The sequence below is a fragment of the Oncorhynchus clarkii genome, chromosome 21 (genome assembly GCF_045791955.1).
Source record: "Oncorhynchus clarkii lewisi isolate Uvic-CL-2024 chromosome 21, UVic_Ocla_1.0, whole genome shotgun sequence".
NCBI classification, from domain to species: Eukaryota; Metazoa; Chordata; class Actinopteri; order Salmoniformes; family Salmonidae; genus Oncorhynchus; species Oncorhynchus clarkii.
Genome location: NC_092167.1, coordinates 46633320 through 46658514, shown reverse-complemented (window position 1 = coordinate 46658514; position 25195 = coordinate 46633320). Strand labels below are relative to the sequence as shown.

Below are 25195 nucleotides of genomic sequence, written 5' to 3'. Positions count from 1 at the left end.
CGCCATGGTGATGCCCATTACTTGGAGGTGTGCACACGCCGCCCTCGCGCACAGGCGAAGACAGACAGACACACATACATACACACAGAAACATACAATTTCTTCACTGTCATCAAAGGTGTGTGTGCTGAAGATAAGTGTGTGTGCGTGTGTGTGCGTGTGTGTGCGTGCGCACATACCAACTAAGTTGTCCAATCAGATATTGTCATTGTAACTGTGACACACTGTGTGTTGTGCAGAGTAAATTTATCACGTAGCATCTCCTCTTCTCATCCCTTCTGGGGGGCTCATTTAGAGCTTCCTCTCCGACGTTCCCCCAACGTAACGCCGACGTTAAGAAAACCCCCCTGTGTTCCTCTGTGCTGAGCCCTGGCCTCGTTAGGCTCAGCCCTGGCCTCGTTAGGCTCAGCACTGGCCTCGTTAGGCTCAGCACTGGCCCCCTGAGTCGGTTGATAGGGCCAATGTTGACTCTCTGAAGCCATGTCTCTTCCTGGTTTTGGGAATAGTGTAGGGCCGGATCGATAATGTCAACCATCCTTTATTGTCTAGTGAACCAACAATGACTGTTGTCTCAAAACTGGGAGATCATTTTTAGAGGTTCCTCCTTTGGAGGTAAATAGAGAGTTTGGCATAAGGTGACTGTGTGGGAAGCAGGGGGAGAATTCAGAGGTATGTACCTGTATATAACCTGTGTATAGCCTCTCTATTGTCATTTTACTGCTGCTCTTTCATTCTTTGTTACTTTTATTTCTTATTCTTTTTTTTTTTTTTTTTTTGTATTTTTTCTTAACTGCATTGTTGGTCTTGGGCTTGTAAGTTTCACTGTAAGGTTATATTCGCCACGTGGGACAAATACCATTTGATTTGATTTGAATTCTCTAAGAAATGTGAAGGTCAGCTATTGGCTTTATTATCAAGTAAGGTTTTGTAAGATTCCAGGTTTAAATTGTAGTTATTTATCAGTCGGTATCTATTATAGATAGTTACATCTGTGAAAAAGTATTTGTGTGTGGTTTGTGGTATATGGCCAATATACCATGGCTAAGGGCTGTGTCCAGGCACTTTGTCCTTTTTCTAATTTTCTCTATTTTTGCTTATTTTTGATACTGAATGTTATCATATCTTCAACCAAGCCTAAAAAAAATGGATGCTCATTTTATTTATTTAATTTTCAACAAAAGTTAAGCAGCATCCAATTCAAACCATCACACTACCACCACCATGCTACAGTACCACCACCACCATGCTACTATACCACCACCACAATGCTACTGTACCACCATGCTACTATACCACCACCACAATGCTACTATACCACCACCACCATGCTACTGTACCACCACCACCATGCTACTGTACCACCACCACCATGCTACTGTACCACCACCACCACCATGCTACTGTACCACCACCACCATGCTACTGTACCACCACCACCATGCTACTATACCACCACCACCACCATGCTACTGTACCACCACCACCATGCTACTGTACCACCACCACCATGCTACTATACCACCACCACCACCATGCTACTATACCACCACCACCATGCTACTGTACCACCACCACCATGCTACTGTACCACCACCACCATGCTACTATACCACCAGCACCATGCTACTATACCACCACCACCACCATGCTACTATACCACCACCACCATGCTACTGTACCACCACCACCACCATGTTACTGTACCACCACCATGCTACTGTACCACCACCACCATGCTACTGTACCACCACCATGCTACTGTACCACCACCATGCTACTGTACCACCACCACCATGCTACTGTACCACCACCACCACCATGCTACTGTACCACCACCATGCTACTGTACCACCACCATGCTACTGTACCACCACCACCATGCTACTATACCACCACCACCACCATGCTACTATACCACCACCACCATGCTACTGTACCACCACCACCATGCTACTGTACCACCACCACCATGCTACTATACCACCAGCACCATGCTACTATACCACCACCACCACCATGCTACTATACCACCACCACCATGCTACTGTACCACCACCACCACCATGTTACTGTACCACCACCATGCTACTGTACCACCACCACCATGCTACTGTACCACCACCATGCTACTGTACCACCACCATGCTACTGTACCACCACCACCATGCTACTGTACCACCACCACCACCATGCTACTGTACCACCACCATGCTACTGTACCACCACCATGCTACTGTACCACCACCACCATGCTACTATACCACCACCACCACCATGCTACTATACCACCACCACCATGCTACTGTACCACCACCACCATGCTACTGTACCACCACCACCATGCTACTATACCACCAGCACCATGCTACTATACCACCACCACCACCATGCTACTATACCACCACCACCATGCTACTGTACCACCACCACCACCATGTTACTGTACCACCACCATGCTACTGTACCACCACCACCATGCTACTGTACCACCACCATGCTACTGTACCACCACCATGCTACTGTACCACCACCACCATGCTACTGTACCACCACCACCACCATGCTACTGTACCACCACCATGCTACTGTACCACCACCATGCTACTGTACCACCACCACCATTATACTGTACCACCACCATGCTACTGTACCACCACCACCATGCTACTGTACCACCACCGCCACCATGCTACTGTACCACCACCATGCTACTATACCACCACCACCATGCTACAATACCACCACCATGCTACTGTACCACCACCACCACCATGCTACTGTACCACCACCATGCTACTGTACCACCACCACCATGCTACTATACCACCACCATGCTACTGTACCACCACCATGCTACTGTACCACCACCACCATGCTACTATACCACCACCACCATGCTACTGTACCACCACCACCACCATGCTACTGTACCACCACCACCACCATGCTACTGTACCACCACCACCACCATGCTACTGTACCACCACCACCATGCTACTGTACCACCACCACCATGCTACTGTACCACCACCACCATGCTACTGTACCACCACCACCATGCTACTCTACCACCACCACCATGCTACAATACCACCACCACCATGCTACTATACCACCACCACCATGCTACTCTACCACCACCACCATGATACTGTACCACCACCACCATACTACTGTACCACCACCACCATGCTACTATACCACCACCACCATGCTACTATACCACCACCACCATGCTACTGTACCACCACCACCATGCTACTGTACCACCACCACCATGCTACTATACCACCACCACCACCATGCTACTGTACCACCACCACCATGCTACTGTACCACCACCACCATGCTACTATACCACCACCACCACCATGCTACTATACCACCACCACCACCATGCTACTGTACCACCACCACCATGCTACTGTACCACCACCACCACCATGCTACTGTACCACCACCACCATGCTACTGTACCACCACCACCATGCTACTGTACCACCACCACCATGCTACTGTACCACCACCACCATGCTACTGTACCACCACCACCATGCTACTGTACCACCACCATGCTACTGTACCACCACCACCACCATGCTACTGTACCACCACCACCATGCTACTGTACCACCACCACCATGCTACTGTACCACCACCACCATGCTACTGTACCACCACCACCACCATGCTACTGTACCACCACCACCATGCTACTATACCACCATCACCATGCTACTGTACCACCACCATGCTACTGTACCACCACCACCACCATGATACTGTACTACCACCACCATGCTACTATACCACCACCACCATGCTACTGTACCACCACCACCATGCTACTGTACCACCACCACCATGCTACTGTACCACCACCACCACCATGCTACTGTACTACCACCACCATGCTACTGTACCACCACCACCATGCTACTATACCACCACCACCACCATGCTACTGTACCACCACCACCATGCTACTGTACCACCACCACCATGCTACTATACCACCACCACCACCATGCTACTATACCACCACCACCATGCTACTGTACCACCACCACCATGCTACTGTACCACCACCACCATGCTACTATACCACCAGCACCATGCTACTATACCACCACCACCACCATGCTACTATACCACCACCACCATGCTACTGTACCACCACCACCACCATGTTACTGTACCACCACCATGCTACTGTACCACCACCACCATGCTACTGTACCACCACCATGCTACTGTACCACCACCATGCTACTGTACCACCACCACCATGCTACTGTACCACCACCACCACCATGCTACTGTACCACCACCATGCTACTGTACCACCACCATGCTACTGTACCACCACCACCATTATACTGTACCACCACCATGCTACTGTACCACCACCACCATGCTACTGTACCACCACCGCCACCATGCTACTGTACCACCACCATGCTACTATACCACCACCACCATGCTACAATACCACCACCATGCTACTGTACCACCACCACCACCATGCTACTGTACCACCACCATGCTACTGTACCACCACCACCATGCTACTATACCACCACCATGCTACTGTACCACCACCATGCTACTGTACCACCACCACCATGCTACTATACCACCACCACCATGCTACTGTACCACCACCACCACCATGCTACTGTACCACCACCACCACCATGCTACTGTACCACCACCACCACCATGCTACTGTACCACCACCACCATGCTACTGTACCACCACCACCATGCTACTGTACCACCACCACCATGCTACTGTACCACCACCACCATGCTACAATACCACCACCACCATGCTACTATACCACCACCACCATGCTACTCTACCACCACCACCATGATACTGTACCACCACCACCATACTACTGTACCACCACCACCATGCTACTATACCACCACCACCATGCTACTATACCACCACCACCATGCTACTGTACCACCACCACCATGCTACTGTACCACCACCACCATGCTACTATACCACCACCACCACCATGCTACTGTACCACCACCACCATGCTACTGTACCACCACCACCATGCTACTATACCACCACCACCACCATGCTACTATACCACCACCACCACCATGCTACTGTACCACCACCACCATGCTACTGTACCACCACCACCACCATGCTACTGTACCACCACCACCATGCTACTGTACCACCACCACCATGCTACTGTACCACCACCACCATGCTACTGTACCACCACCACCATGCTACTGTACCACCACCATGCTACTGTACCACCACCACCATGCTACTGTACCACCACCACCATGCTACTGTACCACCACCACCACCATGCTACTGTACCACCACCACCATGCTACTATACCACCATCACCATGCTACTGTACCACCACCATGCTACTGTACCACCACCACCACCATGCTACTGTACTACCACCACCATGCTACTATACCACCACCACCATGCTACTGTACCACCACCACCATGCTACTGTACCACCACCACCATGCTACTGTACCACCACCACCATGCTACTGTACCACCACCACCATGCTACTATACCACCACCACCATGCTACTGTACCACCACCACCACCATGCTACTATACCACCACCACCACCATGCTACTGTACCACCACCACCATGCTACTGTACCACCACCACCATGCTACTGTACCACCACCACCACCATGCTACTGCACCACCACCACCATGCTACTGTACCACCACCACCATGCTACTGTACCACCACCACCATGCTACTGTACCACCACCACCACCATGCTACTGTACCACCACCACCATGCTACTATACCACCACCACCACCATGCTACTGTACCACCATGCTACTATACCACCACCACCATGCTACTGTACCACCACCACCATGCTACTATACCACCACCACCATGCTACTGTACCACCACCAGGATCTTACTGTGGAATGGTTTTCCGCAGACATAATGGTAATAATCTCTCTGAAGACTGTTCTATGGACGACACACCGTCCCTGGCGCCTCATATCTCCAGCCACTTTAAACATTCCTCCTTCTTTCTCTGGGTAATACAAAATACAAACTATTTTCATTTTCATCTCCGCTCCAGTACGGTGTTATTAGTGACAGATGCTGGATGGTTTATTGTTGTTTTTCAACACACTTTCACACACACACACAAACACAGGCAAGCGCGCACGCACGCACACACACTACCGTCTGCAGCCTAGCTAACCTCCTCAGCTCATTAGGGGTCATGATGGGGACACCGGGAGCTGTTCCCAGGAAGAGCTAGCTAGCTATGTAAGTGTGTGTGTGTGTCTGTGTCTGTGTTCTAGTGTGGGTGTGTGTGTGTGTCCTAGTGTGGGTGTGTGTGTGTCCTAGTGTGGGTGTGTGTGGGTGTGTGGGTGTCTGTGTCCTAGTGTGGGTGTGTGTGTCTGTGTCTGTGTCCTAGTGTGGGTGTGTGTGTGTCCTTGTGTGGGTGGGTGTGTTTGTGTGTCCTAGTGTGGGTGTGTGGGTGTCCTAGTGTGGGTGTGTGTGTGTGTGTGTGTGTGTCTGTGTCCTAGTGTGGGTGTGTGTGTGTGTCTGTGTCCTAGTGTGGGTGTGTGTGTGTCCTAGTGTGTGTGTGTGTGTGTCCTAATGTGGGTGTGTGTGTGTGTTCTAGTGTGTGTGTGTCCTAGTGTGTGTCCTAGTGCGTGTGTGTGTGTGTGTGTGTGTGTGTGTGTCCTAGTGTGTGTCCTAGTGCGTGTGTGTGTTTGTGTCCTAGTGTGTATGTGTGTGTATCCTAGCATGTGTGTGTATCCTAGTGTGTTTGTGTGTGTGTGTGTATCCTAGTGTGTATGTGTGTGTTTGTGTGTATATCCTAGTGTGTGTTTGTGTCCTAGTGTGTGTGTATCCTGGTGTGTATGTGTGTGTATCCTTGTGTGTGTGTGTGTGCGCACGGATGTTGTCACAGTGTCCTGTTCCGACGGCCAGGGTCACAGACAGACTGTTGTGGTTTTGGATCGTTACAGGACCGTTACCGTGCCGACCGTCCCAGCTCCAATAGCTAATTGGAAACTCTGTCATTTCACCTCCCTCACTGGGGAGTTAGCCAATCAGCACAGCCGAGAAATAGGCTCTGACTACCAACAAAAAAAACACAAACAGGACAGAGCTACAGAGCCAGCATTTTACATTGTTATATAAGGGGCCCAAAGGGACAGACACTGTAACACAGGGTCTCTCGCTAAGCAGCAACACCTATTGGAACTGATGCTTTCCGATTCTGTAAACACAGAATATGTTACAGTAGCTAACGACTTGACTTGTTTTGTAGTCCTGTTGTTTACCTGCCAAAGGTCGATGGGTATTGGTCCCCTCTGAGTTGACTTTGAACATAATTGGAAGCTCCAATTCTAAAATGCCTGTGTGAGATTCACATCAGTGAGTAGCCAATGGAGAATCAGGATCTTAACAAGATCACAAATAATCACAATTTCGGGAATCTCCACATCGGCTTTGACTCTCATAGCAGTTGCAGGGTCCTTTCATTTTAGAGAGATGTGAAGCTGGAAAGGGCATGAGAGGGGGATGGAGGGAGGAGGGGAGGTTAGGTCCTTCAATTAAAAGGATTTCAATTGAAGTAATTTTACCTTGTTTGATGAGCGTGCTCGGGTAGGTGATAAAATCTCTTGAGGTATAACTAGGGCTCCTGCAAAAAAAAATTACCCAAGCATTGGAGCTAATTGAATTTGAAAACGATAAGGTTAAACGTGGGGAGCTCTTAAAAGAAGCAAGAGGGAGTGAGGGACAGAGAGAGTAAAAGAGAGTGAGAAAATGAAAGGAGAGAGAAGGAAAGGAGAGAGAAGGAAACGAGAGAGAAGGAAACGAGAGAGAAGGAAACGAGAGAGAAGGAAAGGAGAGAGAAGGAAACGAGAGAGAAGGAAACGAGAGAAGGAAACGAGAGAGAAGGAAAGGAGAGAGAAGGAAAGGAGAGAGAAGAAGATTTTTATTTGATTTTAAATGTGTGTCGTGCTGGAGGAAGAGGAGGATTTCTTTCATTTATCAAGAGACTCAAGAGTTTTTCACTCTGCCTCAAAACTTTCGAAACACCTTGTGCGAATAACCTTGGGATTAAACGCCTGAGCAACAAGCAATAAATAAATAGATGAATGAGTGCGTCAATAAATAAATAAATAAATAAAACAGTAGATATTTGAGTAAAGAGGCACAGCTGGGATTAGTGTTATCAATAAGCTCCTGAGGAGGGACTCAAAAACATCCCAAGGTGCTTTACAGGAACAGCAAGCCGCCAAAAAACATACAAAAATAAGCAGAAGCATTGAAATAAAGTTAAATTTAATCCAATGAATCAACGATAGGCAAATTATTTGATCATCTTTACCAGTAGTCCTTCTTTCATTCTCTAAACCCCCTTACTGCACTACTGCTGGTTTAGTGGGAGGGAACAGTTACTGCTGGTTTAGTGGGATGGAACAGTTACTACTGGTTTAGTGGGATGGAACAGTGGGATGGAACAGTTACTGCTGGTTTAGTGGGATGGAACAGTGGGATGGAACCGTTACTGCTGGTTTAGTGGGATGGAACAGTTACTGCTGGTTTAGTGGGATGGATCAGTTACTGCTGGTTTAGTGGGATGGAACAGTTACTGCTGGTTTAGTGGATGGAACAGTGGGATGGAACAGTTACTGCTGGTTTAGTGGGATGGAACAGTGGGATGGAACAGTTACTGCTGGTTTAGTGGGATGGAACAGTAGGATGGAACAGTTACTGCTGGTTTAGTGGGATGGAACAGTGGGATGGAACAGTTACTGCTGGTTTAGTGGGATGGAACCGTTACTGCTGGTTTATTGGGATGGAACAGTTACTGCTGGTTTAGTGGGATGGAACAGTTACTACTGGTTTAGTGGGATGGAACAGTGGGATGGAACAGTTACTGCTGGTTTAGTAGGATGGAACAGTGGAATGGAACAGTTACTTCTGGTTTAGTGGGATGGAACAGTGGGATGGAACAGTTACTGCTGGTTTATTGGGATGGACCAGTTACTGCTGGTTTAGTGGGATGGAACAGTTACTGCTGGTTTAATGGGATGGAACAGTTACTGCTGGTTTAGTGGGATGGAACAGTTACTGCTGGTTTATTGGGATGGAACAGTTACTACTGGTTTAGTGGGATGGAACAGTGGGATGGAACAGTTACTGCTGGTTTAGTGGGATGGAACAGTGGGATGGAACAGTTACTTCTGGTTTAGTGGGATGGAACAGTGGGATGGAACAGTTACTGCTGGTTTATTGGGATGGACCAGTTACTGCTGGTTTAGTGGGATGGAACAGTTACTGCTGGTTTAATGGGATGGAACAGTTACTGCTGGTTTAGTGGGATGGAACAGTTACTGCTGGTTTATTGGGATGGAACAGTTACTTAGTCTCTCTCTCTCTCTCATATCCCTGATGATTGTCTGTTTGAAGGCCAACATACACAGACTGTCTCTCTGTACGTCTATGTTGAAGTTCTGTTCTGTTGCACGTACAGTGGGGAGAACAAGTATTTGATACATTGCCGATTTTGCAGGTTTTCCTACTTACAAAGCATGTAGAGGTCTGTAATTTTTTATCATAGATACACTTCAACTGTGAGAGACGGAATCTAAAACAAAAATCCAGAAAATCACATTGTATGATTTTTAAGTAATTCATTTGGATTTTATTGCATGACATAAGTATTTGATCACCTACCAACCAGTAAGAATTCCGGCTCTCACAGACCTGTTAGTTTTTCTTTAAGAAGCCCTCCTGTTCTCCACTCATTACCTGTATTAACTGCACCTGTTTGTACTTGTTACCCGTATAAAATATACCTGTCCACACACTCAATCAAACACACTCCAACCTCTCCACAATGGCCAAGACCAGAGAGCTGTGTAAGGACATCAGGGATAAAATTGTAGACCTGCACAAGGCTGGGATGGGCTACGGGACGATAGGCAAGCAGCTTGGTGAGAAGGCAACAACTGTTGGCGCAATTTTTAGAAAATGGAAGAAGGTCAAGATGACGGTCAATCATCCTCGGTCTGGGGCTCCATGTAAGATCTCACCTCGTGGGGCATCAATGATCATGAGGAAGGTGAGGAATCAGCCGCGAACTACACGGCAGGACCTGGTCAATGACCTGAAGAGAGCTGGGACCACAGTCTCAAAGAAAACCATTAGTAACACACTACGCCGTCATGGATTAAAATCCTACAGCGCACGCAAGGTCCCCCTGCTCAAGCCAGCGCATGTCCAGGCCCGTCTGAAGTTTGCCAATGACCATCTGGATGATCCAGAGGAGGAATGGGAGAAGGTCATGTGGTCTGATGAGACAAAAATATAGTTTTTTGGTCTAAACTCCACTCGCCGTGTTTGGAGGAAGAAGAAGGATGAGTACAACCCCAAGAACACCATCCCAACCGTGAAGCGTGGAGGTGGAAACATCATTCTTAGGGGATTCTTTTCTGCAAAGGGGACAGGATGACTGCACCATATTGAGGGGAGGATGGATGGGGCCATGTATCGCGAGTTCTTGGCCAACAACTTCCTTCCCTTAGTAAGAGCATTGAAGATGGGTCGTGGATGAGTCTTCCAGCATGACAACGACTCGAAACACACAGCCAGGGCAACTAAGGAGTGGCTCCGTAAGAAGCATCTCAAGGTCCTGGAGTGGCCTAGCCAGTCTCCAGACCTGAACCCAATAGAACATCTTTGGAGGGAGCTGAAAGTCTGTATTGCCCAGCGACAGCTCCGAAACCTGAAGGATCTGGAGAAGGTCTGTATGGAGGAGTGGGCCAAAATCCCTGCTGCAGTGTGTGCAAACCTGGTCAAGAACTACAGGAAACGTATGATCTCTGTAATTGCAAACAAATGTTTCTGTACCAAATATTAAGTTCTGCTTTTCTGATGTATCAAATACTTATGTCACGCAATAAAATGCAAATAAATTACTTAAAAATCATACAATGTGATTTTTTGGATTTTTGTTTTAGATTCCGTCTCTCACAGTTGAAGTGTACCTATGATACAAAATTACAGACCTCTACATGCTCTGTAAGTAGGAAAACCTGCAAAATCGGCAGTGTGTCAAATACTTGTTCTCCCCACTGTATAGGCTCACTGTCTCTCTCTGTGTCTCTGTGTAGATTTCCCCAAGCTGGAGTCATCCTCAGAGACCAGTTCTCCGTCTGATGCTCCGTCCTTCATGGACGGCTTCCTCTACTGCTCCGCCGGTCCGGCCAAGGCCACCCTGGACAGGAGAGGCAGAGACGGTGAGTGGACCTACGCGACACTGACCTCCAGTCAGCTAGTCAATCAATCAGTCAGTAACTCCAGCTGGCAGTTAATCAAATGTGTAGTCAGTGAAACCATCTTAATCCATCATATGATGTCAAGTCGGTCAGTCAATCAGTCTGTCAAACTGAGAATCAATATGATCTATGAATCAAATTGTCTATCGGTTCAATCATTATCCAGTCCATGGAATGTAATCTTTGTTGGGTCCTTAAATAATCAGTTGGAGAGAGAGAGGTCCTAGAAGGTTGTACCCATCTTTCTCCCCAAAGCCTTTTAATAACAATGTCATTGTTGTGACAAGGCAGCATGGTTGAGAAACCTTCAGGTATCAAACCCTGCATATATGCCTTTCAACAGACACTTCTTATCCAAAGCTACTTAGTCATGTGTGCACACTTTCGTTAGCGTACGGGCTGTCCTGGGAATTGAAATCACTTTCCTGGCATTACAAGTGCCATGCTCTACCAACACAGCTACTGAGGAACAAACACAATACAATGTCTATCCAGTAGATGGCGCCATATATAACTGTCTACAAAACGACCTAAAACTCCCAGCCGATCCCTCTGTTCCCCTGCTTCTCATCCGAGGTCGTTTAAAACTTTTAATCAGGCTTTTTTCGAAACTCTGCTGTACCTCCTGAGCCTGTTAGCCGTCATCCCCATCTTTCCCCATGCCTCCTATCCAACATCTGGAGCTGTGGCCCCTGGGTAATCAAGAAGACGGAGCCAGGTTTGGATGGCCCTCCTGGGATGGAAAAGAAGGGGAAGAGGGGGGGGGGGGGGGGGCATGGCGCTCTATCTGCTGCTGGTTGGATCATCTTCCTCCCGAGAGGGGGGGGGGGGGGGGGGGGTGTAGACAGTGCTTTGGAAAGTATTCAGACCCCTTGACTTTTTCCACATTTTGTTACCTCACAGCCTGAATTCTAAAATGTATTTCATATACACACAATACTCCATAATGACAAAGCAAAAACAGCTTTTTAGATATTTTTGCAAATGTATAAAAAACGGAAATATTACATTTACATAGGTAGTCAGACCATTTTACTCAGTACTTACTTTGTTGAAGCACCTTTGGCAGCAATTACAGCCTCGAGTCTTCTTGGGTATAACGGTACAAGCTTGGCACACCTACAATACCGTTCAAATGTTTGGGGTCACTTAAAAATGACCTTGTTCCATTAAAATAACATAAAATGGATCATAAATACAGTGTAGTTTGTTAATGTTGTAAATGATAGCTGGTAGCTGGAAACGGCTGATTTTGTATGGAATATCTACATAGGAGTACAGAGGCCCATTATCAGCAACTATCACTCCTATGTTCCAATGGCACATTGTGTTAGCTAATCCAAGTTTATCATTTTAAAAGGCTAATTGATCATTAGAAAGCCCTTTTGCAATTATGTTAGCACAGCTGAAAACTGTTGTCCTGATTTAAAGAAGCAATAAAACTGGCCTTATTTAGACTAGTTGAGTATCTGGAGAATCAGCATTTGTGGGTTCGATTACAGGCTCAGAAACAAATACATTTCTTCTCAAACTCGTCAGTCTATTCTTGTTCTGAGAAATGAAGGCTATTCCATACGAGAAATTGCCGAGAAACTGAAGATCTCTTACAACGCTGTGTACTTCTGCCTTCACAGGAGTAATGGGCCTCTGTACGCCTATGTAGATATTCCATTAAAAAAATCTGCCCTTTCCAGCTACACTAGTCCTTTACAACATTAACAATGTCTACACTGTATTTCTGATCAATTTGATGTTATTTGAATGGACAAAAAATGTGATTTTCTTTCAACAACAAGGACCCCAAACTTTGGAACGATAGTGTGTATTTGGGGAGTTTCTCCCATTTCTTCTCTGCAGATCCTCTGAAGCTCTTTCAGGTTGGATGTGGAGCGTCACTGCTCAGCTATTTGCAGGTATCTCCAGAGATGTTTGAGCTCAATTTCAAGTCTCATAGCAAAGGGTCTGTTGCAATAGATCGCTTTGTCATTGTAGTGTATTGTGGGTAGATTGATGACCAAAACAATAAATTATATCCATTTTAGAATAATGCTGTAAAGGAACAAAATGCGGAAAAGGGGAAAGCGTTCTGAAAGGGTTCCGAAAGGGTTCCGAAAGGGTTCTGAAAGAGTTCTGAAAGGGTTCCGAAAGGGTTCTGAAGGGGTTCTGAAAGAGTTCTGAAAGGGTTCTGAAAGAGTTCTGAAAGGGTTCCGAAAGGGTTCTGAAGGGGTTCTGAAAGGGTTCTGAAAGGGTTCTGAAAGAGTTCTGAAAGGGTTCTGAGGGGGTTCCGAAAGGGTTCTGAAGGGGTTCTGAATACCTCCCTCCCCCTCCTCCACCAGCCTCTCCTATATCAATAGAGAGAGGAGAGTGAACAGTTGTATGTAGATTTGCACCGGTGGAAGGTCTTTGATTTGATGAACGTCATATAGATTCACCGTTGGGGAGAATTGTAAGAGCGAGTGGTCAAGGAGGCTTCCACATTTCTATCGCTCTCTGAGTGAGATTCACACAACATCGTACTAATGGTGGTAAAACAGTGAGCTTCATACTCTGTTCTGCTTTATGCTGATGGGTTTCAGTGGGGTTGGAAGCTGTATTAGCTAACAGCTTTGTGTAGAGAGCCACCTTATTAGAAATTCAATGGACTTTTGTTACAATATAAACTTTGTAGGTAGCCTTATACAGCTCTCTGTTTCTTTGTGCAGAAGAATACAGGGGCTGTGGCGATCATTACATTTTTTTTGGACGGTGATTGTCACATAAATAACTGTCAGTCTCACAGTAATTGACTGTTAGTTAACATAAACACATTTAGCATCTCCTGGCTTCCATGCATAGCCTTTCTCGCCACTGATGCAGACCTTTGGAACATCTACATTTAAAAAAAGTCTGTGTGTTTCACGTCCATGTAATATAACCATCACAATAAATCCATTATTTATTTTAGACAGGTCTAAAGAAACATGATATGAAGAAAATGTAGTCTATTTCAGAAGAACAGAATAGCATACTCTGAGTTGTCCTTATGTTATGTCCTGATCTGGCTATGCCATATGGCTGTGGGCTTAACTATATTATTTATCAGACGAGATTTGCTTAGAATTCCTTGGCATTATTTTATATTGTTTTATAGTTTGAAGAATATAATTGAACATAGCTGAATAAAATAGAAAGGATTTTTTTCTCCAAATGATTTGAGGGAGTGCACGCACACACGCGGCTATTCTGTGAGTGCTTAATAAATAATCGGTATTCCGATATGCTTAATTTAGAGTTATTTCTGTCAATTTTGTTGTGATACAAACGTTGGGCTGATATGTTTAGATGTTTTATACATTCTAAGGCTGCATGATGCGACTCTAATGATGATTTTAAAAAAGTTGCATGAAAGGCATGAGGGCTCCTTGTTTTTCAGAGCCAGCTTTACACACTTTTTCAGTCTCTCATTCACAATTTGAAGAGCATTTGATTATGTCTCGAAGTTCCCGGTGGGCGGGATTCCATTCCTTTTGCGGTCAGTCGCCATTGTGCCCTTGGACTGAATAATAATTAACTTCTCCCAGCTGGGTGTGCCGAAGCATGGCTCTCCGTCACGTGATCTGGTCTTTCTCACAGGCTACAAGTGAAGACAGACACATCGGGGACGCAACTGCGCGCGTCCTTATCCAATTCCGAGGCTCATATTAAAGATATTGGAAGAACAGTCCACATTTACTTTTCGTAAGCCAACAAGATGATTATGCCTAACAAACAGCAAAAGCACTAGATTGGATTAAATGATATATGACATGCTATTTTATCAAATAAATTCTCTGTAATTAATATTACCTGATTAAACTGATCATGTAAATGTAATTAACTAGGAAGTCGGGGCACCTCAGAATAATGTTTATAGAACTTTTGTCTTCCGAATAAACTCTTAAAGATCTGGTGGTCTTTTAAATCAATAGCAGTCAATTATTAATCGTCACTTCATTCAGTCTCATCTGAACATTGTAAAATGATTGGTTTATCTTCACGAACCCTGGCTAACAAGTTGAATCAGCAATAGAACATTTTGTTTAATTATTTATTTACTATTTCCTAAATAATCACACATGATTACATATACACAGGATGGATCATACATTGATGACTAGTGGACAAAACCGATATGACGGCTGGTTACACAAAGAAAGGGGGTTTGGTTTGAATGAAAGAGTAGGAAGACTGAGGAAAAAAAGGATTGGGTCTCTATCAGACCTTATGAAGCTATGCTGTCGTAAATGCGGAATCGTATCCATTCTAAATAACCGCCCATTCGGAAATGGAAAATGCAGATAGGTTGTAGTCTGTTGTCGTGTGGTAGAACAGATACGTTGTAGTACCCTGTCTTTCTGAAGAGATTGTCCGTCCTTTCCTAGGCCACGTATGTTTACAGCTGCTGCTGATAACTCGACGTCTAGATATCCCTTCTTTAGTGAATAAAAGTTACAAGTTTTCTACCAAGTTGCCATACTCAGCTCGTGCTGTATTCTGGCTGATGTAATCGACATTCCTCCTTCCAGCGTGGTGATTGTCACCTTAACGTCAAAATGAGCCCTTTTAATCGTATGGACACCAGTCCTCACGTCATCGGGAACTCCAGGTAGACTTTCGTCAAAGGGACATTGTAGTGGGGGGAGAGCTTGTGTGTTTCATGGTTCTCAACCAATGTCTGTTCACTTGGGCGAGAGCTTGTGTGTTTCATGGTTCTCAACCAATGTCTGTTCACTTGGGCGGGGCCACTGAGTAGACATCGTTCACTTATGACTACAATTCTCTCATTTAAAAGCTAAAATTATGTTTATTCTAATCACAAATAGTTTTCATATTTAAACATTTAAATTGCACAACAATTCCATGTGAATCTGAATGCGTCGACTTTCCAAGATACAGTCATCAGTAATAATGTCCCAGAAAACAACTGATCTGACATCATATTCTTTAAGTACCAATGGACACTTTCAACTGGTTGGATTACAGAAATATTGTTCTGTCCCCAACCTTTTGATGTTACAATACTCTATGTTAACAAAGGGCTTTCCAAGAGTCCATTCTGTAGAGTAGAGAGAGAAAATGGGGGAAGGTATTTATGGGGTCATAAACCTCACCAACAGGGCAAGGTCTTGACAATAGTCTGGGACAGTTGTGGGATGTGATAGATCCCAAATGAATACAACCAATTAGCATTAAAAAAATAAAAAATAAAGGAATGAAGCTGACGCAACAGATCAGAACACTTTGCTTAAAATGTTGAGAAACTATGAGTCTATTTCTTCACATTATAAGCGAATCGATGACACTCGTGAATGTTCCATTAGTGGGAAAACACCATTCTCAAAACAAATGTGATTATGCGTGAACTGGTTTTTTATGGTCAAAATGATTTTCCCCAAACTTGAAACTCATGCAGTATGTACTGTATGACAGTTAGGCTCTACTACACCCCTGTAAAACGGATTCATGTACTGAATTTGAATAAATTATTTGGCCATTTTATTTGTGATACAAAGCAAAACATATATAGACCTATGGGCTACATATAGACCTATGGGCTACATATAGACCTATGGGCTACATATAGACCTATGGGCTACATATAGACCTATGGGCTACATATAGACCTATGGGCTACATATAGACCTATGGGCTACATATAGACCTATGGGCTACATATAGACCTATGGGCTACATAGAGACCTATGGGCTACATATAGACCTATGGGCTACATATAGACCTATGGGCTACATATAGACCTATGGGCTACATATAGACCTATGGGCTACATATAGACCTATGGGCTACATATAGACCTATGGGCTACATAGAGACCTATGGGCTACATATAGACCTATGGGCTACATATAGACCTATGGGCTACATATAGACCTATGGGCTACATATAGACCTATGGGCTACATATAGACCTATGGGCTACATATAGACCTATGGGCTACATATAGACCTATGGGCTACATATAGACCTATGGGCTACATATAGACCTATGGGCTACATATAGACCTATGGGCTACATATAGACCTATGGGCTACATATAGACCTATGGGCTACATATAGACCTATGGGCTACATATAGACCTATGGGCTACATATAGACCTATGGGCTACATAGAGACCTATGGGCTACATATAGACCTATGGGCTACATATAGACCTATGGGCTACATATAGACCTATGGGCTACATATAGACCTATGGGCTACATATAGACCTATGGGCTACATATAGACCTATGGGCTACATAGAGACCTATGGGCTACATATAGACCTATGGGCTACATATAGACCTATGGGCTACATATAGACCTATGGGCTACATATAGACCTATGGGCTACATATAGACCTATGGGCTACATATAGACCTATGGGCTACATATAGACCTATGGGCTACATATAGACCTATGGGCTACATATAGACCTATGGGCTACATATAGACCTATGGGCTACATATAGACCTATGGGCTACATATAGACCTATGGGCTACATATAGACCTATGGGCTACATAGAGACCTATGGGCTACATATAGACCTATGGGCTACATATAGACCTATGGGCTACATATAGACCTATGGGCTACATATAGACCTATGGGCTACATATAGACCTATGGGCTACATATAGACCTATGGGCTACATATAGACCTATGGGCTACATATAGACCTATGGGCTAGGCTACATGAGGTGTGCGACTATGATTTGAAAATGTCGCAAAAAAAAAAGCATGCTCCTGTTCTTGTGATAGGCTAATATTGTCACCCATCAGACTATTCTTGAGTTAATCTTGTCTTTACATACACTAAATCAGGGGTGTCAAAGTCAAATGGACGGAGGGCCAAATAAAAAAATCAGCTACAAGACGAGGGCCGGACTGTTCGAATGTTCATTGAAAAATTTTTAAATGACGCATATAGTCTAGTGAACCTAATTGAACCTACTGAAAACCTAACAAATATATTACAATATGATCAGATAAATAAAGCAATATTTTCTTATGGCTCTGTCAGTAATCTTTAATTTTCAACAGACACAAAAGACAAATTTCCTTTATATAAATATCCCCATAACATGAACATTAAATGAAAGAAACCGGTATTCAAGGCACCATCAGTAGACTATATTTTCTATTTTAGCAAAAGTGGGCTAAATTTACTTCAAAGAAAAAACAATAATAGCAATTTTCTATCATCCACTCAACTGAAATATTTTTAAAATATAATTGGATTGAAATACAAAAAAATAAAGTGCAAAAATCTATTAATCAAAAACAACACTTTGTTTAAGGAGAAGTAACATGCAGTGAAAACAAATATTAAATTTTAACTTTTAAACTTGAACTGAGTAAAAACTCTAAATATGTGATTGCACAGTAATGTTCACTTGTTTGAGGTTGAGGGTGATACTTGGTGGTGTCCCATCTTTTCCACAAGTTCATCAATGTTCGGGGTAAGGCTCTGAGCTGAAGAAATCCTCAGAATTGAGTGGAGGTGTTCAGCAGTAAGTCGACTTCTGTGTGATGTTTTGTTCAGGTTCATCAAAGAAAACAGTTGTTCACACAGGTATGTGCTGCCAAACATAGACAACGTTTGAGCAGCCTGGATGCGCAGCTGGGGCATTGTGCCGGGGAGGAAACGGGCGAACTCCGCAGCACCCACTGCCGCATATTTTGCCCTCAGTGCATCATTGCATTGGAGGTCAATCAACTCCATTTGGAGGTTTGGTGGTGAGCTTTCCACGTCAACAGCAAATGGGTTACCGAGCAGTTCCAACCTGCTTTTTTGTGCTTCAAAGTCAGCAAATCGGCGTCGAAAGTCAGCGGCAAGCATACCTATTTTATCAGCCAACTGTGTGCTCGGGAACGCACTGGTAGAGAGCTTCTCTTTCATGGTCTGGCAGCTGGGAAAGTGGCTCAAATTTTCTTTCCGCATCTGCGTCTCCCACAGAGTCAGTTTGGTTTTAAATGCCTTCACTGTACTGTACATATCAGAGATGACACGATCCCGACCCTGCAGCTGCAAGTTTATTGCATTCAGATGACTCGTAATGTCACACAGAAAAGCCATTTCACACAGAAACATTTCGTCTCGGAGTTGTGTTGTGTCTTTCCCTTTGCTGTCCAAGAACAGACAAATCTCCTCACGAAGCTCGAAACATCTTTGAAGCACCTTTCCCTGGCTTAGCCATCGCACCTCTGTGTGATAAGGCAAATCACCATGCTCCGTTTCTAACTCCGTCAGAAATGCCTTGAACTGGCGGTGATTCAAACCTTTGGCTCTGATAAAGTTAACTGTGCGCGTGATGATGCTCATTACATGCTCCATTTTCAAGGCTTTACCGCACAACGCTTCCTGGTGTATGATACAATGATAAGCTGTCAGCTCACCTGTCGCGTTTTCCTCTTGCATCTTTTCCCGTATCTTCGCCACCAGTCCGCTCCTGTGTCCACACATCGCAGGTGCTCCGTCGGTTGTCAAACCCACGAGTTTTTCCCAAGGCAGCTCCATCTCATTTACACATCTTGACACCTCTTCATACAAATCATGCCCCGTAGTTGTGCCATGCATAGGACGTAAAGCCAAAAACTCCTCTGTCACGCTTAGGTTGGAGTCCACTCCGCGGATGAAAATTGACAACTGGGCAATGTCAGAAATGTCGGTGCTCTCATCCACAGCCAAGGAATATGCAATAAAATCTTTTCCCTTTTTCACAAGCTGCTCTTTTAGATTGATGGACAACTGGTCTACTCTCTCGGCAATGGTGTTTCTGCTCAGACTCACATTTAAAAAGAGTTGCCTTTTTTCTGGGCAAACTTCGTCACAAACTTTAATCATGCAGTTTTTGATGAAATCCCCCTCCGTAAATGGCCGGGCTGATTTAGCGATCTCTTCTGCCAAAATAAAACTGGCCTGTCGAGATTTGAGGCCTCGTTTTAATTCCTCTGCCTTTTGTAGCCTTTGTTCCATGTCCATATTCTTGTTTTTGTCCGCGTGTTTCGTTTCATAATGTCGTCTCAGATTATACTCTTTCAGTACCGCCACACTTTCTCCACACAGAAGACACACAGGTTTTCCAGCTACCTTCGTGAACATATACTCCGACTCCCACCTTGTTTGAAACCCCCGGTTCTCAGTATCCACCTTCCGTTTTGCCATTTTTGATGGGTATCTGAAAGTTAATTTTACTGTGATGCTGACGACTGCTGTGCCAATAAATATTGAAATGAAGCAGCCTACTGCTCGGTGCGTCACCTTTGCATTGTGGGAAATGTAGTATTGGTGCGTGTAAAAGATCTGCGGGCTGCCGGCTTGCTGCGGGCCGGTTCTAATAATAAATCAAGATCATCCCAGGGGCCGTAAAAAACCTTCTTGCGGGCCAGATGTGGCCCGCGGGCCTTGACTCTGACATATGTGCACTAAATAATATATGTGTGAAATGTGTTTTGATTTAGAATGGTCCATTATCATGCACCTGTCTGGAAACAGGGACAGGGGGGGAAATACATGTCATCTATGCACTGAAATAGCAAATGGAGGACGCTTGTCCTGTGGTTCATTTTCATGCCAGCCAGGTAGGATATACTCCTGTTGTAAAGAGAAGCAATGTGCTTATATGAGGAAAGTTGAGAAATAAATATAGCAGGCCTAGCCAATAGAAAGCTGATGGGATCCTCCTCTTTTTATTAGCAGCCATTACACAGCCTATAGAAAGCTGATGGGATCCTCCTCTTTTTATTAGCGACCATCATCACTCTGTTTTCTCCCGCAACTGCATAGCCTATAGAAATGTTGCGCAACATGAGCTTATGGACTCTCATTAAGTGTTTGATTAGATTTCCGAACACATTTGCATTGATGTCAGAGTGATTAGAGAGACAATAGAGTGCTGAGTACCAGGCAGTTAGCAAGTTTGATAGGCTACTAATGTAATTTGTGTAATTTGACTGCTGTCATGGCTGGTGACCGCCGGTGTGGCGGTAATAAGGTCACCCACCGTAAAAGCCCTACTCGTGGATACCATTTTAATGTCTCGGTGTCCAGTCAGAAGTAAGTTAGAGGTTGTTTCACGAGCCAATGCTAGCGCTAGTTAGCAGCTTCCTTCAAACTGCGCGCAGAGACATCAAAATGGTACACAGAAGTTCATCTGACTCTGGGGAAGTAGATGAAGGGCTTCATTATCAAAATCCTGAACAATCCATTTAATGGCGTGACTGTAGCAAGTGGCTATTGAAAAGGGGCTGGCTTGAACTATGCCTTTCATCTTCTGAAAACAGGAAGAGGAAGTGCTGCCTGAGTGAAAGGAGGGAGGGAGAGAATATATGTTTTAGTGTGGTGTGGATGTCTTTAGAGCTTCTCAAGTTAATGGTTCAATAGATACTCACCCACTCACTCACCCACTCACTCACCCACTCACTCACTCACCCACTCACTCACTCACCCACTCACTCACTCACTCACCCACTCACTCACCCACTCACTCACTCACTCACTCACTCACTCACTCACTCACTCACTCACTCACCCACCCACTCACTCACTCACTCACTCAATCACCCACTCACTCACCCACTCACCCACTCACTCACTCACTCACCCACTCACTCACCCACTCACTCACTCACCCACTCACTCACTCACCCACTCACTCACACACTCACCCCCCCCCACTCACTCACTCACTCACTCACTCACTCACCCCCCCCACTCACTCACTCACTCACCCCCCCCCACCTACTCACTCACTCACTCACTCACTCACTCACTCACTCACTCACCCCTCACCCACTCACCCACTCACTCACTCACTCACTCACTCACTCACTCACTCACTCACTCACCCCCCCCCCCCCCCCCCTCACTAACTCACTCACTCACTCACCCATGGCTTGATGGTTTATAGATACACCACAGCTCTTAATAATGCGTAAGGCAGCGATGGCGTTTTAATAAATGCACAGTGAGTAGTGTTGGTTAACGGCATTATGTAGAGAACCTTCAGGTTTCTTCTCCTCTCCCAGAGACATCAACTCCAATAGGCAGCCTCTTTACCTCTCTCTCGTTGATGTGAGCTATATTGAGCAGACGGGGGTCGGAAATACATTTGGGGGAAATGTGTTTGGGTTTTAGAGACATACTTGGAGCTGGTCTTTGTTGATGGAAATGCAATGTTTTATAGTCCAATGTTCCAGTGGCAGTAGTCACACTACAGAAAATAGAAGATATTGAGACACAATATGCCATGAATCCCTTCTTCATTTGATGGTGAATGGTTGGTTGTTTGTGTTCAAGGCAAGGTGTTGACAGGTAACTACTGAGGTGAATGGTTGGTTGTTTGTGTTCAAGGCAAGGTGTTGACAGGTAACTACTGAGGTGAATGGTTGGTTGTTTGTGTTCAAGGCAAGGTGTTGACAGGTAACTACTGAGGTGAATGGTTGGTTGTTTGTGTTCAAGGCAAGGTGTTGACAGGTAACTACTGAGGTGAATGGTTGGTTGTTTGTGTTCAAGGCAAGGTGTTGACAGGTAACTACTGAGGTGAATGGTTGGTTGTTTGTGTTCAAGGCAAGGTGTTGACAGGTACTGAGGTGAATGGTTGGTTGTTTGTGTTCAAGGCAAGGTGTTGACAGGTAACTACTGAGGTGAATGGTTGGTTGTTTGTGTTCAAGGCAAGGTGTTTACAGGTAACTACTGAGGTGAATGGTTGGTTGTTTGTGTTCAAGGCAAGGTGTTGACAGGTAACTACTGAGGTGAATGGTTGGTTGTTTGTGTTCAAGGCAAGGTGTTGACAGGTAACTACTGAGGTGAATGGTTGGTTGTTTGTGTTCAAGGCAAGGTGTTGACAGGTAACTACTGAGGTGAATGGTCGGTTGTTTGTGTTCAAGGCAAGGTGTTGACAGGTAACTACTTAGTGTTAAATGTAATTGTTAACACAACACATAACAACCTTCATCCTTGTTGTGATTGGTTCAGTGTAGGGGTAAACAGGAAACCCAGTCCCCTGGAGCGTTACAGTATGACTGTGGGTAGCTGTGTGAATGAATACGCCTCCTCTACTCCCAGTCAGGTAGTCAAGGTGGGAGGAGAGAGGGAGGCTGGGAAGGAAGGAAGGAGGGAGGGAGGATGAAGGGAGGGAAGAAGAGAGGAAGTAACTGCCTGAAACCGTGAGTGGCAGAATGTAGATGACACCTCTAATTTCTGATTAGTTTGTCTTTTCCTCTTGAGTGCTTCTTTCTACTCTGCTGTCTGCCACAGTGTATCAGAGAGCTCTTCTCTCTACTGTCTGCCACAGTGTATCAGAGAGCTCTTCTCTCTACTGTCTGCCACAGTGTATCAGAGAGCTCTTCTCTCTACTGTCTGTCTGCCACAGTGTATCAGAGAGCTCTTCTCTCTACTGTCTGCCACAGTGTATCAGAGAGCTCTTCTCTCTACTGTCTGCCACAATGTATCAGAGAGCTCTTCTCTCTGCTGTCTGCCACAGTGTATCAGAGAGCTCTTCTCTCTACTGTCTGCCACAGTGTATCAGAGAGCTCTTCTCTCTACTGTCTGCCACAAGGTATCAGAGAGCTCTTCTCTCTGCTGTCTGCCACAGTGTATCAGAGAGCTCTTCACTCTACTGTCTGCCACAGTGTATCAGAGAGCTCTTCTCTCTACTGTCTGCCACAGTGTGTCAGAGAGCTCTTCTCTCTACTGTCTGACGTCTCAGCGAGCTCTGCTTGGCATCCGACCGCAAGGCGCTACAGAGGGTAGTGCGTACCACCCAGTACGTCGCTGGTGCCGAGCTCTCTGCCATCCAGGACCTTTATACTAGGCAGGGTCAAGGAAGGCCAAAAGATTTGTCAAAGAGTCCAGCTGTTCTCTCTGCTATGGCATGGCAAGCAATACCAACGTACCAAGTCTGGAACCAACAGGACCCTGAACAGCTTCTACCCCCACACCATGAGACTTTTAAACAACACTGCTAAACAGCTAATGAAATGGCTACCGGGAATATATGCATTGACCCTGTTTTTCACTGACTCTATGCACGTACACACCGGACCCTACCCACAGACTCACACATACTAACACTGACATCCAACACTGACACACACACACATGCATTCTCATGCCACACACACAAACACACTTTCACACTCACCACATATGCTGCTGCTACTGTCTACTATCTATCTTGTTGCCTAGTTACTTTACCCATACCTCAATTACCTTGTACCCCTTCACATCGACTCGGTACTGGTACTCCCTCTACATAGCCATGTTATTTTCTACTCCCTGTATATAGCCATGTAATTTTCTACTCCCTGTATTAAAGCCATGTTATTTTCTACTTCCTGTGTATAGCCATGTTATTTTCTACTTCCTGTGTATAGCCACATTATTTTCTACTTCCTGTGTATAGCCATGTTATTTTCTACTTCCTGTGTATAGCCACATTATTTTCTACTTCCTGTGTATAGCCATGTTATTTTCTACTCCCTGTATATAGCCATGTTATTTTCTACTTCCTGTGTATAGCCATGTTATTTTCTACTTCCTGTGTATAGCCATGTTATTTTCTACTTCCTGTGTATAGCCATGTTATTTTCTACTTCCTGTGTATAGCCATGTTATTTTCTACTCCCTGTATATAGCCATGTTATTTTCTACTTCCTGTGTATAGCCATGTTATTTTCTACTTCCTGTGTATAGCCACATTATTTTCTACTTCCTGTGTATAGCCATGTTATTTTCTACTCCCTGTATATAGCCATGTTATTTTCTACTTCCTGTGTATAGCCATGTTATTTTCTACTTCCTGT

The 25195-nt window shown here is 45.0% G+C and overlaps 1 protein-coding gene across 1 annotated transcript in view; it reads left to right on the top strand.

The window, feature by feature from the left end:
* The window catches only part of LOC139379099 (ArfGAP with RhoGAP domain, ankyrin repeat and PH domain 2), a 224414-nt gene that overhangs the window by 115954 nt on the left and 83265 nt on the right, over positions 1-25195 (top strand). The window contains exon 15 of the mRNA XM_071121911.1: positions 11196-11321. Coding sequence (XP_070978012.1) covers positions 11196-11321 — 126 coding nt within the window. The remainder of the gene's footprint in view (positions 1-11195; positions 11322-25195) is intronic.